This window comes from Bombus pascuorum, chromosome 6, assembly GCF_905332965.1.
Source record: "Bombus pascuorum chromosome 6, iyBomPasc1.1, whole genome shotgun sequence".
NCBI lineage: Eukaryota > Metazoa > Arthropoda > Insecta > Hymenoptera > Apidae > Bombus > Bombus pascuorum.
In genome coordinates this window covers 9,319,076-9,333,131 of record NC_083493.1, presented here as the reverse complement: position 1 = coordinate 9,333,131, position 14,056 = coordinate 9,319,076, and the positions used below count along the sequence as shown (strand labels likewise).

The window sequence follows — 14,056 nt, the reverse complement described above, 5'->3', positions numbered from 1 at the left end:
CGCTTGTTTTTGCTTTTTTTTTAATGATTTTATTCATTAATCAACAGAAAATTAATCAATGATACTTTGTTGCTCTGGCAAGAATTCGAAGGACATTTCCGATATTTTATTGCTCTTGAAATTGAAATGTTTGAAATTCTCTTCCTATATAATTCAGTTATACGTACAAATATTTAACACTAGAAATACCAATTACTAAAAACTGTCAAACACTTGTACCAGTTTTACACCGTAAAAATCACGAATTAAGATAGATCCAGTGTTAAACTTCTCGTGCAATTAGTTCGTATAATATCGTGTACATTGTTTGCAATATACACATCAATCGAAACTTGAGAGTCGCTATTCGTTTCGCAGAATTCAAGGATTTCAAAAAGTATCAGTTTACCAATTGCGTTACTTCAGACAAATTTTCCATCAAAAATCTATCGAAATAAAGGAAACCACTATCGATGCGCATCTATAACATAGATTTCAAATTAACAAGAGAGTTAACAAAACACTCGATATGGCTATAAATATGAAAATCATTGTACATTTGCAAGCAACAGTATTCGCTTTCGATTAGCAACCGATCATTTCTTCGTTAAAAGACTCTCCGGGCGAAAGCAGCAAGGAACGTTAGTTTTGAAAAGGGAAACTAATATGCCCTCTGTTCGTCGGATCTTTTCATTCTAACAGCTTTCTATCATCGACGACTTGTTCCATTCAGATTCCACCGACAATAAAGTACGATTAATCAGTAAATCCTATAAGCAACGAACTTCAGGTAACAAAGCGATAACAATTAATTACGGGTCCTAAAGTCATTAGTTCCCCTATACAATTTTATCCTCGTCGCGTTTTACGCAACTACGATTATTATGTAGCAAGGATAGACGATCCTTTGCACGATGCAAACCGGGAACATGCTTCGCGATATTTACAATCTGTACGCGGCTCCGTAAATGGTACGGTTTACAGTTAATCCGAGAGCGTGGCCTCGTCGCAGCCTCTCCCTCGTTTCGCCAGCTGATGACAGAGTCGCGGGCTTCCTATGATGTCGCCCAGGAACACGCTCAATAAATAATTCTCCTTCATCGGGTTCGGCGATGATTTGTACTCGCTGTAAAACCATCATTCCCATACGTTACCATCTAATGAACTTGATTGTGAAAGCGTTACGAGCGTTCGTGCGATAGTCGAGAAACATAAATCGCTATGCGTGGTGCGTGTACGTTGTAAAGTAACTGGATCGTGTCTTTTTTTTTTTGGTATGGTAAGAAGAATAACGTGGATCATTGCACGATGCTTATGGAGAGATTAGAGAGGAAGTTATATACGAGAGCGTTTAAATCTGATTTTTCTGACCTACGTCGAGTATCTTTTCTTTCTTTCATATTAAGTGTTCGTGATTTACGTGGAATTGTTTCATGAGAATTTTCTACGCGTTTAACATTGCAATCTTTTCAAAGTATCTTTGTCTAAACCGTTCAATTTCGTCAGCTTTTTGTTCTTAAATCGATGATGGTTCCATGGCAGTGGAAGATATGAAATAAACGACAATGAAGCTTCATCTCTGAATTTACTAATTTAGAATTCTTTCCACGCTTAAATTCTATGTTCGTTCTTTTACAGATTGGTAAACAAATTTATCATGATACTGGAAGATTTAAAATGAGTGATACTCGAACTTTAACGACAACTTTTCAGTTAAAAAGTCCCTAACCTAATAATTTGATCTCCCACCCTTGCAAATAACCCCTTCTACGCGAACTGGTCTCATACATACTCGAAACAAAATGGAAAGATTCTCGTGTAATTTTAATTTTCATTTTCATTTATTAAACGGAGAAAGATTCATTTTGCAAATAGATGCCACACTATAAGAGGAAGATAAGTGTCAGCGTGATACAGTCGCTGTGAGATAATCAGACCGCACGGGTTAGCTAAGGCTTCGTGGACCTTTTCCATGAGATTGCCGGTTCAGGTAAAAAACAAGTTGATCTTATTGCATAAAAGCATTGAATTTCCTAACTCGCATACACGGACAATTGTGTTTGTGTGACCAAATCTGGAGGAGAAGGATGATCGATAGAATAAGCAGGGAGACCCGGAGAAGTAGGAAGATATGTGGAAGTTGATAAGGCTAAAAGCTGTGAACAGTTCGATAAATCCATTTAAGATTTTAAATAGAAGAATAGCCTCGGCAGACAATCGCCTAGTTGCAAGTGGAAAGCGTTTCTATTTTTCCGTGGTAGGAGTCACGATCACGAAAGTTCATTGGACAGGCGACTTTACAAGCAAGGAACCTGAGAAAGAAGTTCTGGATCCTCTCAAGCTGATCACTTTGTCTGGCTATACGGAATTGCCAGATGACTGAGGCATAGTCAAGGTGAGGGACTACAAGGGAAGAGTAAAGTCTAATTAAGGTACAAGGGTTGCTGAAATGACCATAGCTACGCTTAATGAAACCCAGCATTCTATAAAAAGTAGCGGTGACGTGTGCTAAGTGGTCTATAAATGTGAGGTTGGAGTCGATAATTGTACGAAGGTCTCTCAGCCTAGTAACCACGGAAATAATAGAATCGAAGAGTTTGTATTGGAAGTACATAGAGTTCCTACTACGAGCGAATTTGATCGAGCACTTGGCTGAGTTGAGATCCATGAGATTTTCACCATGAGATCGAGTCTGATGATGTTTCCTTGAAGATCAAAAGCATCGACAATCGTATTTATTGCTTCAAAGATTTTTCAGTCCGCGAAAGCTAGAAACTTGCTGCTCTTAAGTATTACGCGTACATCATCAACAAATATGACCTAAAAATGTACATGAATACGAGCAACAAACCTAATTCGCCTCTTCATAACTAGGATCCAACTACACCTAAAGTAAAATAAATTTGAAAAGACCTCAGCTCACGCTGACCATCCGAAAACCTCCTAACCTTCCATCCTTCGACTTGAATAGCTTCTGCGAGGGACTCGAGGATGCCAGTCTCTCATGCATGCTCCGTTAAACCTCTCCAAACGTGTCTCTGCCAGCTCCAACCTTCGATACATCCTCTCGTTTCCCTTGAATCTTCTTTGCTTTACCTCCATCTTGCCCCTTCAGGTGACAGAAGCGATTAACCGACGCGTTTCGTCTTCGAGGACACGCGCTGGCCATCTCAGCACCGTGAAATCGCAGATAAGCCGTTCGAATTCGAAGGCGAGTAGCTCGAGACGCTCGTAAAACGGCGGAGAACGAAGGAACGGGTGGAGGGTGGAACGAAGAGAGTTATCAGGATGCATTAGGTCGCTCGTGGAGACCGCCATTAAGGGCTATCTGCCGCTGGCGTTACTTACAACTGAATTTAGTGCGAGCTCGTGGCCGGCTAGCTACGAACAACCGGTAGCACGGATTTCTATTAGCTTCCACTTCTACTAGTTGGATGGAAGCGTCGGGTCATTTAGAAGCCAGGCCACCTTCGTTGCATCTTCAGGGGACTTATCTGACCAATCGTTCTCCACGAATTACCTGAAAATCCCTGGAATTTATGCAGCAAGAGGAGAGAAGTGGGAAGAGAAGCGAACTTTAATTTTTGATAAATCGATGAAGGTTCTATGGCGATAGAAGATATAACACAAATGACACTGAAGCTTCGTTTACAAGTTTGTTTCAATTTATAATTCATTCATGAGTGTTGTATTTATTGTATGGTATAGATCCTTCAAAGTGCCTCTAGTCGATCTCCTAAATTCTTTCTTCGCGTCTTTATAAATTGATAAAAAGTCCATCGTGGTGGAAAATTTGAATAATAATAAATTATGAATATTAACAATCAAGTTACGGTAGAACTTCATCGTAAAAAATTCCTAAAATCCTTAAATCTATCTAAATGTTTGACTGTCTTCACTTCTGATCAGATCACATTCGTTGCATCTCCGCATGATTTATCTGACCGATCATTCTCGTCGAATTATCCAAGAATGTCTGGAATTTATGCAGGAAAGGCTGTTGAAGAGAGGAGCAATCTCTTCGGTTGCATCTCCTTCGTTTCACATTTCGACTTTTACGAGCAGGTGGAGGTTCCTCTACGCGGAAGTTATGACTCGAGGAATCGATGCATTGGAGATCGCAAAGGGTTGTTACGCATGAATTTTGAACAAACATGTGACGAGATGCTGAATTGGAATTGCTGTTTTAGACATTGTTCGCATTCCGATATTTTGATAGGTAGGATAAGTTTGACGGTTTAAGAGTCGAAGGATTCATACAGTTTCGTTAATATTTCACGGAAACTTCTTCTAGACTTCATCGAAATTGACATCAGAATTTTTGTATTTTTATAAGTGGGAGGAGGAGTTCAGTAGAGAATTTTTTGATGAATAATTGAAACATAGAAACAGACATATCTATCAAATATTCTACTAAACTTCCATGAAATCCATGAAAAAGGTCATAAACATCGTAACTCACTTTCACTTGAATTTCTACAAACAACAAACCTTCCTAACATACGATAGACGCGAAGAACGCGTAAAAGAGCAACCGCAAAATTCGTGATTCAATTTCCAATCAACCTTAACTACGTGACCAGCACTAAAACACCCAAATACCTTTCCTCGCCTCTTTTTTTCTCGGAATGTCAACAAATTCTCATAATTTCACGTAATTCGAGGAATTTCTGTCTCAAGAACCATCCGAGTTGTATCTCTGATTCAGAGAAATCGTTTCCTCGGTGTCAGAGGAAAAAGTCGTACGCCGTGTCAGGATTGACATCATCGGCACGGCGCAAGGTAGAAAAAAGAAGACAAGAAGAAGACGATGGGGCGACAGAAGACCCGTTTCACGGCTGGTCGACCAAATGGATCAGTAATTTTCCTACGATGCACTAACGAGCTCGTTATTAAACTTCGTATTCACCAAGTTTCGCAAGGCCATCGAGCGCAACGAAGGTTGAGAACTAATCTTTGCCAGTCGTCAATACTCTGAGTCGTGAACTTCAGGGACGTGGTTACTTAAGTGACTACATGGAATCGAGATGCACTCGCAAAACCGCGTTATCGATCGCGACCGCTTTTGTTTTACTGATGCTGCCTCGCAATCGATCCACCAAGACTAATTATACAACAGTCGGAACAGTCGATCGCTCTCGAAGACTTCCGTGAGGTGAAGTGAGAAATTCGAACTTCGTCGCAAGAGAAGATAAAAGGTGAAAATGTAACGATTAAGGTAAACGTATAGATATAACGGTTTGAGTAACAAATATGATGTAAATGAACGAGATTAGGATTGGTAATAGAGGATGATGACGCATTAATGCAAAGTGTATGAGCTCGTTCAGAAACATGACAAGTTTATGTAAATATGATACGGTGTTATTGGGAAGTTGAACATTGTAACGTGTTAACGTTCAAGTATTTTTACCTTTCTTTTAGATTGCAGAACGATTGCGCAAGTTAAATTTGCATAGGTTAAAGTATAAGTTGCAGTGAAGGTGAGTGGAAATTGAAATAAATGAGGAAAAAATCAGAGATGGCTAGTATGCTGTTAAATTTGCATAAGTTGAAGTAGTAATTGAAATGAAGATGAGTGAAATTTAAAGTAAATGAGAAGAAAAAATAGGATTGCGAGGGAAACGAATGTGTGTAATGTTGCTATAATAAAATAGTAAATCAGTGAATTATATTTATCTCTAAAATAGACTAACGAAGGTTAGAGATGAATTAGAAGCGAGCAATTGAAATAGGCAAGAAAAAAAAAAAAGAAAAAAAAATCCAGTTGTTTAGTAGAATGGCAACGTATTCAGATTAAATTATTTTCTTTCCTTGGATATTTTATGACGAAGTAGGTTAATTAGAATAGAAATTGAAGCAAACGAAAAAAACTGTATAGTATCAAGTTGTATGGTTTCTTCTAGGAAAGTAGGTCAAATTGTATCGAGAGTTCTTGAAGAGTAAGAAGGAAAATTGAAGTAAAACGAGAATTAATAAGAAGGAAAAAATACTCGTACGACAAGATATGAGAAATAGTCGCATATCTTGGAGACAGGTTTGAGAAATAGAGTGTTACGTGCAATGTGCTAGGAAAATTGTATAGCGTGATAATAATAGTAATAGTGTGTTGTAATGCCTATCGATAGATCTGTTGATAATCAACAGTTAATGACTATCTTAATCTACACGTATTCAGCTTATGTATATTATTATTGCATAGAGCACGAATATGTTGCTTTTTACTATCTTTGAATATTATTCAATAGATCTAGTTTCTTGAATGTGGTTTCTTTTGAAAAGACTCTTCAAAATAAGAAATTACAGTGAAACGAGTTGTGAAAATAAGTTGTAATAAGAAGATTGAATCAAGAAATTAAGATAACAGAGTTAAAGTAGAAGATTGAGATAAAAATGAAATTAAATCTGATATTTAGATCTGTACATACTTTCAAGTTAATAATTTATTAAAAATCTGTTACTTAATATTTTTATAACGATCAGATAGAATTCAGTACTACGTAGTTCTTGAAACTTCAAGTGAAGATCGAAATATCAATAAAATGTACCTGAAAACGACATCCCAGTCCAAAGCTCGTTGTCGACTTCGTTTCTGCAGAGTTTCGGCCGCATACTTGGCGCAGATTCTCTCGTAAACGCAAACGTTACTGCCCAACTCCGATATCAACTTCTTCTCCACTTTGCCAACATCTAGAATTTCTTCGTCGTGTACCAGAGGCAGGTCTCGTCTTACTCGGTTGACGTAAGTTTCTAAAAACGAGAGGTAAAACTGTGCTAAATGTCAAAATCGTTTCGCAATTAGTGAAACGACTTCATGGAATGGCTGTCGAAAATTCTCACACTGTTCTTGAACGATATCTTTAACATTCCCGTTAGCTTCGTCGAGATCTTCAATTCTATTTAACAATTTCCAAATCGATAAATTTTGTTCTTAATATTTAACGAATCTTCGTTGTCAGACGAGTTAATGCACTATACGAATCCCAATACAGGCTGTTATATACCTAGACAGGTTACTGTCATCAATCCAAGTGACAATCCACGTTTCCATCATTCAGAACCGTCAAATAACTATCCCTAGCTAATGACCAATTAACGGCGTGACTCCTTCAACGTTCACTTTAACGAAAATTGACATATCTCGATAGCATTCCATCCGCGGTCGCGTGTTCGCCTGTCATTGCTAACTGCTCGTCAAATTTCACACATCTAAATTTCACACTCTATCGAATTATCGATATTGAAACCGATTTATTAATCAATTCTTGGTCCTAAAAATTCCTCTCTCAGCCATTTCATAATACGTATGAAACGCGTAGTGATATATAAGAGAAGCGTAAATTGGATTATTTTTTAGATTTATTAATATTTATAGCAAATAAATCGGAACATGGAAGAGGGAGTTTTGACAAATATTGGAATTGCTGGTTATTGATTATAATTTACCAAACTTGTGAAAATAAATTGGTATGTTACTAAACTCGGAAACCAATGGATTCTCAATTCATTACGCGTACAGAATTATAGATTAGTATTATCAAATTCTCTTTAAGTAGAAATTAATAGTACTGGATTTATTACATTGGATGTCAGTAATACTCGGTCTACTAAATTAAAAATTTTGTGACACTGACCCAGTATTATGTATATTAATTTATAATATTTGTGTAAAATTTCTCGGTAAGATTCGCTAAATTCAAAAGTTTTATCAACAAAATATCGTTTTTGGCGTCTGTAGAATATAAAATGTAAAAATATATAAAGACGTATATTAAACGCAAACTGAAATCAATCACACAGTAATAAAAAGAACAATTGTTAATTACTACAAAAAAAGAAAAAATGTATAAAAGAGCATCACATGCCGTGACAATCGAATGCTTAGGTGCCGATTTCATTTAATTTCGTGGAAAAGCATCACAGGTGTGTTAAACGCGAGACGATAACGAGCACCGAGAAAGATAAATTGCTATACCACAAATTAGAGCCAGCTTTTCTGTCATAGCGGTGCGCGCGACGAATAATTAGCAAGAGCGGGTTCCGGCGAAAGAACCTGGCCTGACCGTCTTTGTGAACGTTTTATACGCTCACTGAATATTATACGTACACCGGTGGTAAAATAAGGACCAGGCGCTCGTTCAAATCAGTTCGAGCGACGATGATTCGCCGTGAAAACTGCTATTCCGGTCGAAAACGTCGAAAATGTCCCGTAATTGCCGACAACTTAACAAAGACGCGCTCGAAATACTATGTAGCGTGATGGGGAAGAAGAATCATGCGAAAGAATGAAACATTTTAGTCGAAGGATAGGAAAATAGAGCGGATTTTGGATAATTTGTAAGACGTTCATGGAAAATATCTTTACGAAGAGAATGAAGAAATAAAATCTAAATCCAGGTTTGTTTCATCTTCCAATATTTCACTTACAAATACTATAGCGAATGTTTTACTTTCTGATATTTTGCATGTTTTTGCATATGGACATTCTGTAATTTTATATATCTGGTTTTTGGAATTTTTCAATTTCAAAATCAGTTTGGAACTTTGACTAGAATACAGAAATAAGAAATAAATAAAAAGATAGAAATATTTAAGACGTAGAGTTTCTAAGAACGATTTTAGTAGGTTCAGAAGAGTTTTATTTCCGATACTGTAAAGCAAATGATTTATGTTGTAATACAGAATTTGTAAATCTATATTTCACGTAGAGACGTGCAATTAAATGACTACTCATTTGAGTCAAGTATAATCATAATAGAAATCATTCCTTAAGTACACTTAATCTAGACTATAAGTCTCCTAACAATCTTTAAAATGTTACTGTCAAGTTTTAATTTGTATTAAAGAAATACATCAAGAAGGTTCCGCTTCTTTCTCTCTTTTTACAATAATAATATCTTACTAAGAAACATCATTTGAAGTTAAATAGAAATTACCCACAAGTTAGTAGACCTTCCATAATATTATGCGTATACTGAATTTGACATTTGTAATACTGTATCTACCTCTAATATTAACGATATTAATAACATTAGGTTTATTAAATTAGAAATTTATAATATTGATTCCAACTGAAAATTATTAATATTAAATCTACTAAAAATCTCTCACATTACATCCACTAAATCTTCCAAAATAAATCTTGCAATTTACCCTAATAATAACCGTTAATTATCAAGAATCCGTGCTAATTACCAAGAGCAAACAGTGATTAACGACAACATGTTTGTCCAGGAAACAACGGAGAGTTACGCGGACGTTACATGGTATTCCGAGAGAGAAGTTGCAACAAGTGGAACACTTTCGCTTTCGCTGCTCGTCCATTCGATTCATGCCCGAAACTACAGGCTAGACGAATCATCTATACACTGAAGTTCAACCTCGTTTTTGCGTTGAATGTACTTAACCGATCGGCGATCGAAGTGGAAGAACATTGAACTTGCTCGTGCGACAGATTTCTGTTCCTGTGATTCATTCAAAAACGTGATGATATTCTGCTGGATTCTTACTATTTACTTAAATGAATCTCGTCGCATTTTTTTATTTATTTTGTAGATAAAAAATATCTGCAAAATCCTATGTCATCGAGTCGAAATATTTTTTAATTGTTTTTATAACTCTACATAAGTGCTTCCTTTTTATTAAATGAATTTTAAATGAAAATCACCTGGATTCAACGAGTACGCAAGTTTCTTCACGAAATTAGTGATCCTCACAGCGGCTGTAATCACGGGGAAGCCGATCAGCTGCACCGGAAGGTGGAAGGCAGGTTCGTCTGGACCCGGTGCCGCGTTCACCAACGTCACCGCAAGGAAGCAACATCCCAGGATCAAACACGCATTTGTCATTTGCATCTTAGAACGCTATCTAACAAATTAATCGCATTGTTTCCATATTTATTGTTATTCCATATATTATTTCTGCTATCGTTATTGTTTCCACATGAACGTTTGAACATTGTATTAACTCTAAATTAAATTTAATCTCTCGCAAGAAGCTAATATATTAATCCCACCACCATACACAACTTCAACCACGTTCTAATTTGTGAAATTCTCCAAACAATTCTCCATTTAATTGGTTTCCAAACGATTCAGTGATCTTCATAGACCGCGGAGAATATTAAAAACTTCAAACCTCGATACACTTCATTAATAATTCCCATTCACAACTCCAATCCAGCCGAATCTATCACAGTCGTAAATTTTATAAATTGCCCATTCAAACAAATTCTAAATTATTCAACGTTTTCCAATGACCAGGAAATTCGACCAAAACTCGGTCAAGCCCAATTCTACTTGTAATTATATATAATTTTCAGTTACAAATCCATTTCATTCAAACAGTTTCAAGCATCTCAACTACAAAATTCACAAATTCTTCAACCAATTCCCCGCTCAAGCAACTTTCACGCAAGTCAACGCTTTTCAACAATTACATAAAACATTTGAAACCATTCAAAACCACGACCAACTGCAGCACTCTTTACCAATACTCTCTATTTACAAATCCATTCTAGTGGAACTTATCTAATCTTCCTCCGATTATTCACTCTCCAAGCACTACAGAAAACGTTTGAAATCTCAATCAATCTGAATACATTCCACTTGGAAAGCCCAAAGTTCAGAAACACCCAAAACATCTATCAATCGCAACACATTCCACCAACAGTCTCAAACTTCATTCACAAATCCATTGCATTCCATCGCATCCACTTAGTTCTTATTCCTTGTACGATTATTCACGTGTTTCGTTGGAAGATAACACCGAACCGATATCGATTGATTCCGCCGACCTGTTTTACGTGACAGTTGTGATGTAGAGGATCACCGGTAGAAAACGTGACGCTAAACTAGCTGTTCCTTTGGTAAAAACTCGTGGTCGAGTGTTCCTCCGGGCAACCGTAAGCCTGCTGCCGCTGGTTCCAGTCGATCGTCGAGAGAAAGTGTTGGGCCCCTTCCTCGACGTCGCGTTCAGACGAACGGCGACCGACCGATTGCGACATTTAGTGCGCCACCAAGACCGATGCGTGGCGTCGTCCTAATTTTCTTCCGTGTCGAGTCGCGTCCTCCGCAAGGTCATCGTCACGGTTTCGTAGCCCTGTATGCTTCAGCACCAACGATCGGTAGTGCTTTCCGCGTAGAAAGTTCCTTTCGAATGTCGAACGTCCAAGTAAATCGAAAGTTTGGTCGCCATGGGGTTAACGCTTGTAGCGGACATCCAGTTCCGGGGGTGGTCAATGGACCGAGCAGAAAACGTACAACTCAAGCACTGACTTTTGAACGAACGAACAGTTTGTGAAATGTCTTCGCGGAGTTCAGTCGGATTTGTAAAACGCGGAAAGGTTTTCTGAAGTGTAAACATCGAAGTTTTATTAATTGCGCAACTTACGTAAGATGTGACATGTGAGTGAAGGTCGGTCTTTAAATTTTGAGGCAGATCTCTGCAAGATCTGTAGAGTTTCTTCGAATTGAAAAAAGATGGAAACGTGAAAATCGAAGTTGCTCGTGGAAATTGCACGACATGTGAAATGTGGATAGAAAATGTTCTCCGGATTCAAGGGAAGTTCTGTGAGTAAAGTTTCTTTAGATTCGAGACATTTTTACAATGTTGAAGTTTTATTGAATGATATAAAATAGTTGGAAGTTACATGACATGAACAATGTTTTTTGGATTGGAAAAAAAGAGAAGTTTCCTGTAAAGTGTTAATATGGAACTTCTATTGGACATTTTCCAGAGATTGAACATTCGAAATAGAATAAATTTAGCGATTGAGAAAGTGTTTACTAGATAGTGGTGTTTTTTAAGTGATATCTCGTAATAGTACATAGAAATGGTGTCAGCAACCACTTAAGTGCGATCACGCAGCAACTACTCCGTAAGAATATAATCGATTTCTTGCGTGGCACGGAGAACGATTACGCGCGGATCTACTCGAATCGTTGCTCAATGAACGAGGTTTTCTTACGTACTCCCGTTCACGTCGATCCGAATGTGTGTGATGCACTTTTACCTTGCTACATAGAAACCAGCGATCTCTTACGGTCGATTTCCTACCTGCAAATTAATTTTCTCCTTTGTAATATCTGTGATATCTGCATTTTCAAACGAACGATAGAAAATGACAATTAAGGTAATTCATTTTAGTTCTAGCCATTAACTTTCTTATTTATTTCATTTTTATTTCAGTTCAGAATAATTTGAAACTTTGCATTATATATTAATTCAATGCAATGTAAAGAAAAATAATAATTCCATTTATTTAAGAAGCTTCAAAATTTCTTAACGCGAAATGTCTTCCTGCGCAGTTAGACATCTACCGATTTTCCTACGTTTGGCAGCCACGTGTTTTAACAGACTCGAGCTCGTAAAGTCGCAAGACCCAAAATCTGCAACTACCTTAAGCTTCCAATTCTACAGACCAGCAGGACTCCCATTGTTGTCCCAGCTTGGAAACTTAGTTAACCTTAGCGAACAGCCGTGTCATAAACATGCCAGTTCATACTGGCCGTTGTTGAATGTCTTCAAAATCCTAATTTATTATCGTATACGTTTATGAACGTCAAATTTACCTGAAAAAGTGCCAAGTACTAATAATGTTGTTTGTATCAATTTTTCTATCAAACAAATTTTATTCTACACTTGAAAATTCTTTCGATTATTCGGCGAAACTTCGTGATATCAACGACGACTTTCAATCTCATTTTCATCCGAACGTGACGAGACGTCTGGTAACGTGGCGACGCTGTTTCGAACGAAACAATGGGGGGTCCTTCTTTTTCGAGATATTCCTCCTGTTTTCTTGCAAGTTGGCGCGATAAACGAAACGCCTGCGATCATTTTTGCGAGAATACCGCGGATCCTAACTGCACGACATCGTTTTTGGCACGATCCTCTTCGCTATCGTTGCGGAGAAAGCACGCTTGGCATAGTGCTTAAGCCGATAAAGGCGCCGGAGATTATTACAATAACTTTTCGCCGCTACAGACGCCGCTGTAAATTGTACGGATTGTTTTCACGCGAAATCACCGCCGTAAGATTTGCTTTCCCTTTTTTAGAGGAAGCGGAAGACGTCCTTAAGGGAATGGTAGCAAGTATAAGAAGAAATAATTTTATGATAGAAGGTTGTTGTCTTTTGGGAAAATGTAGCACAGAATATCAAAATAATAGAAAATATAATAGAAAATATTTATAATTAAAAATTCTGATTATTTCTGTATCTTGTAGTTGTCGATTTATTAACATATTGTTTGCAAATGTGAATGCATTTTGCGTTTAAATGACGATTAATAGGAATAAATAATTAAAGACTAATCACGTTCATTTTAAATTGCTCGCAATTAATATAGGCAGTAATTGGATATAAATTTAATTTCAGCGGATTAAGAGTGCTTGTTGGGAATAGGGACCTCGTCACTGCCCGTAATAAAAACGATATCACGTTTAAATCCACTATTGTATGATAAAGCTCGATTACTTTTTCGGTAAAAATTTTTTATTTATGTAGGCAATGAAATTTCCCAAGCGGAGACACACTGATCACGCGTCAGATTTATCTTCCATTTATCAAACAGAACAAAACCAAACTCTCGGACCACATTTCACCAATTTTAACGAATTTTGCTCAAACGTCGATTTATGTGGTAGAGTACAACTCTCACTCGATGTATTCAATAAGATCAAAGAAGCTTCTGAATTACGTATGCAAATGTATAAAATTTCTCTGTAAGATCCACGAAATTCAAAAGTTTTACCAATAAAATATCGTTTTTGGCGTCCATAGAATATAAAATGTAAAAATATATAAAGACGTATATTAAACGCAAACTGAAATCAATCACACAGTAATAAAAAGAACAATTGTTAATTACTACAAAAAAAGAAAAAATGTATAAAAGAGCATCACATGCCGTGACAATCGAATGCTTAGGTGTCGATTTCATTTAATTTCGTGGAAAAGCATCACAGGCGGGTTAAACGCGAAACGATAACGAGCAGCGGGAAAGATAAATTGCTATACCACAAATTAGAGCCAGCTTTTCTGTCATAGCAGCGCGCACGAGATATAATTACAAGG

General features: G+C 37.1%; 1 protein-coding gene across 1 annotated transcript; it reads right to left on the bottom strand.

The window, feature by feature from the left end:
* Positions 1 to 9: 9 nt before the first annotated feature.
* LOC132907904 (uncharacterized) lies at positions 10 to 12,022 on the bottom strand. Its single transcript, XM_060961359.1, has 4 exons — positions 10,775 to 12,022; positions 9,647 to 9,846; positions 6,528 to 6,729; positions 10 to 1,105 (listed from the first exon to the last, which is right to left on the bottom strand). Exons 2-4 carry the CDS (start codon positions 9,831 to 9,833, stop codon positions 964 to 966), a joined length of 531 nt encoding a protein of 176 aa, XP_060817342.1. The 5' UTR covers positions 9,834 to 9,846; positions 10,775 to 12,022; the 3' UTR covers positions 10 to 963.
* Positions 12,023 to 14,056: the final 2,034 nt, after the last annotated feature.

Bases quoted from the DNA above. Each gene is read 5' to 3' on its own strand.
- LOC132907904 (XM_060961359.1), bottom strand. From the start codon at position 9,833: ATGCAAATGACAAATGCGTGTTTGATCCTGGGATGTTGCTTCCTTGCG. The intron at 6,730-9,646 runs GTGATTTTCATT...TCTCGTTTTTAG, and splicing joins TGCGTACTCGTTGAATCCAG to AAACTTACGTCAACCGAGTA. The intron at 1,106-6,527 runs GTACATTTTATT...ATGGTTTTACAG, and splicing joins GACTGGGATGTCGTTTTCAG to CGAGTACAAATCATCGCCGA.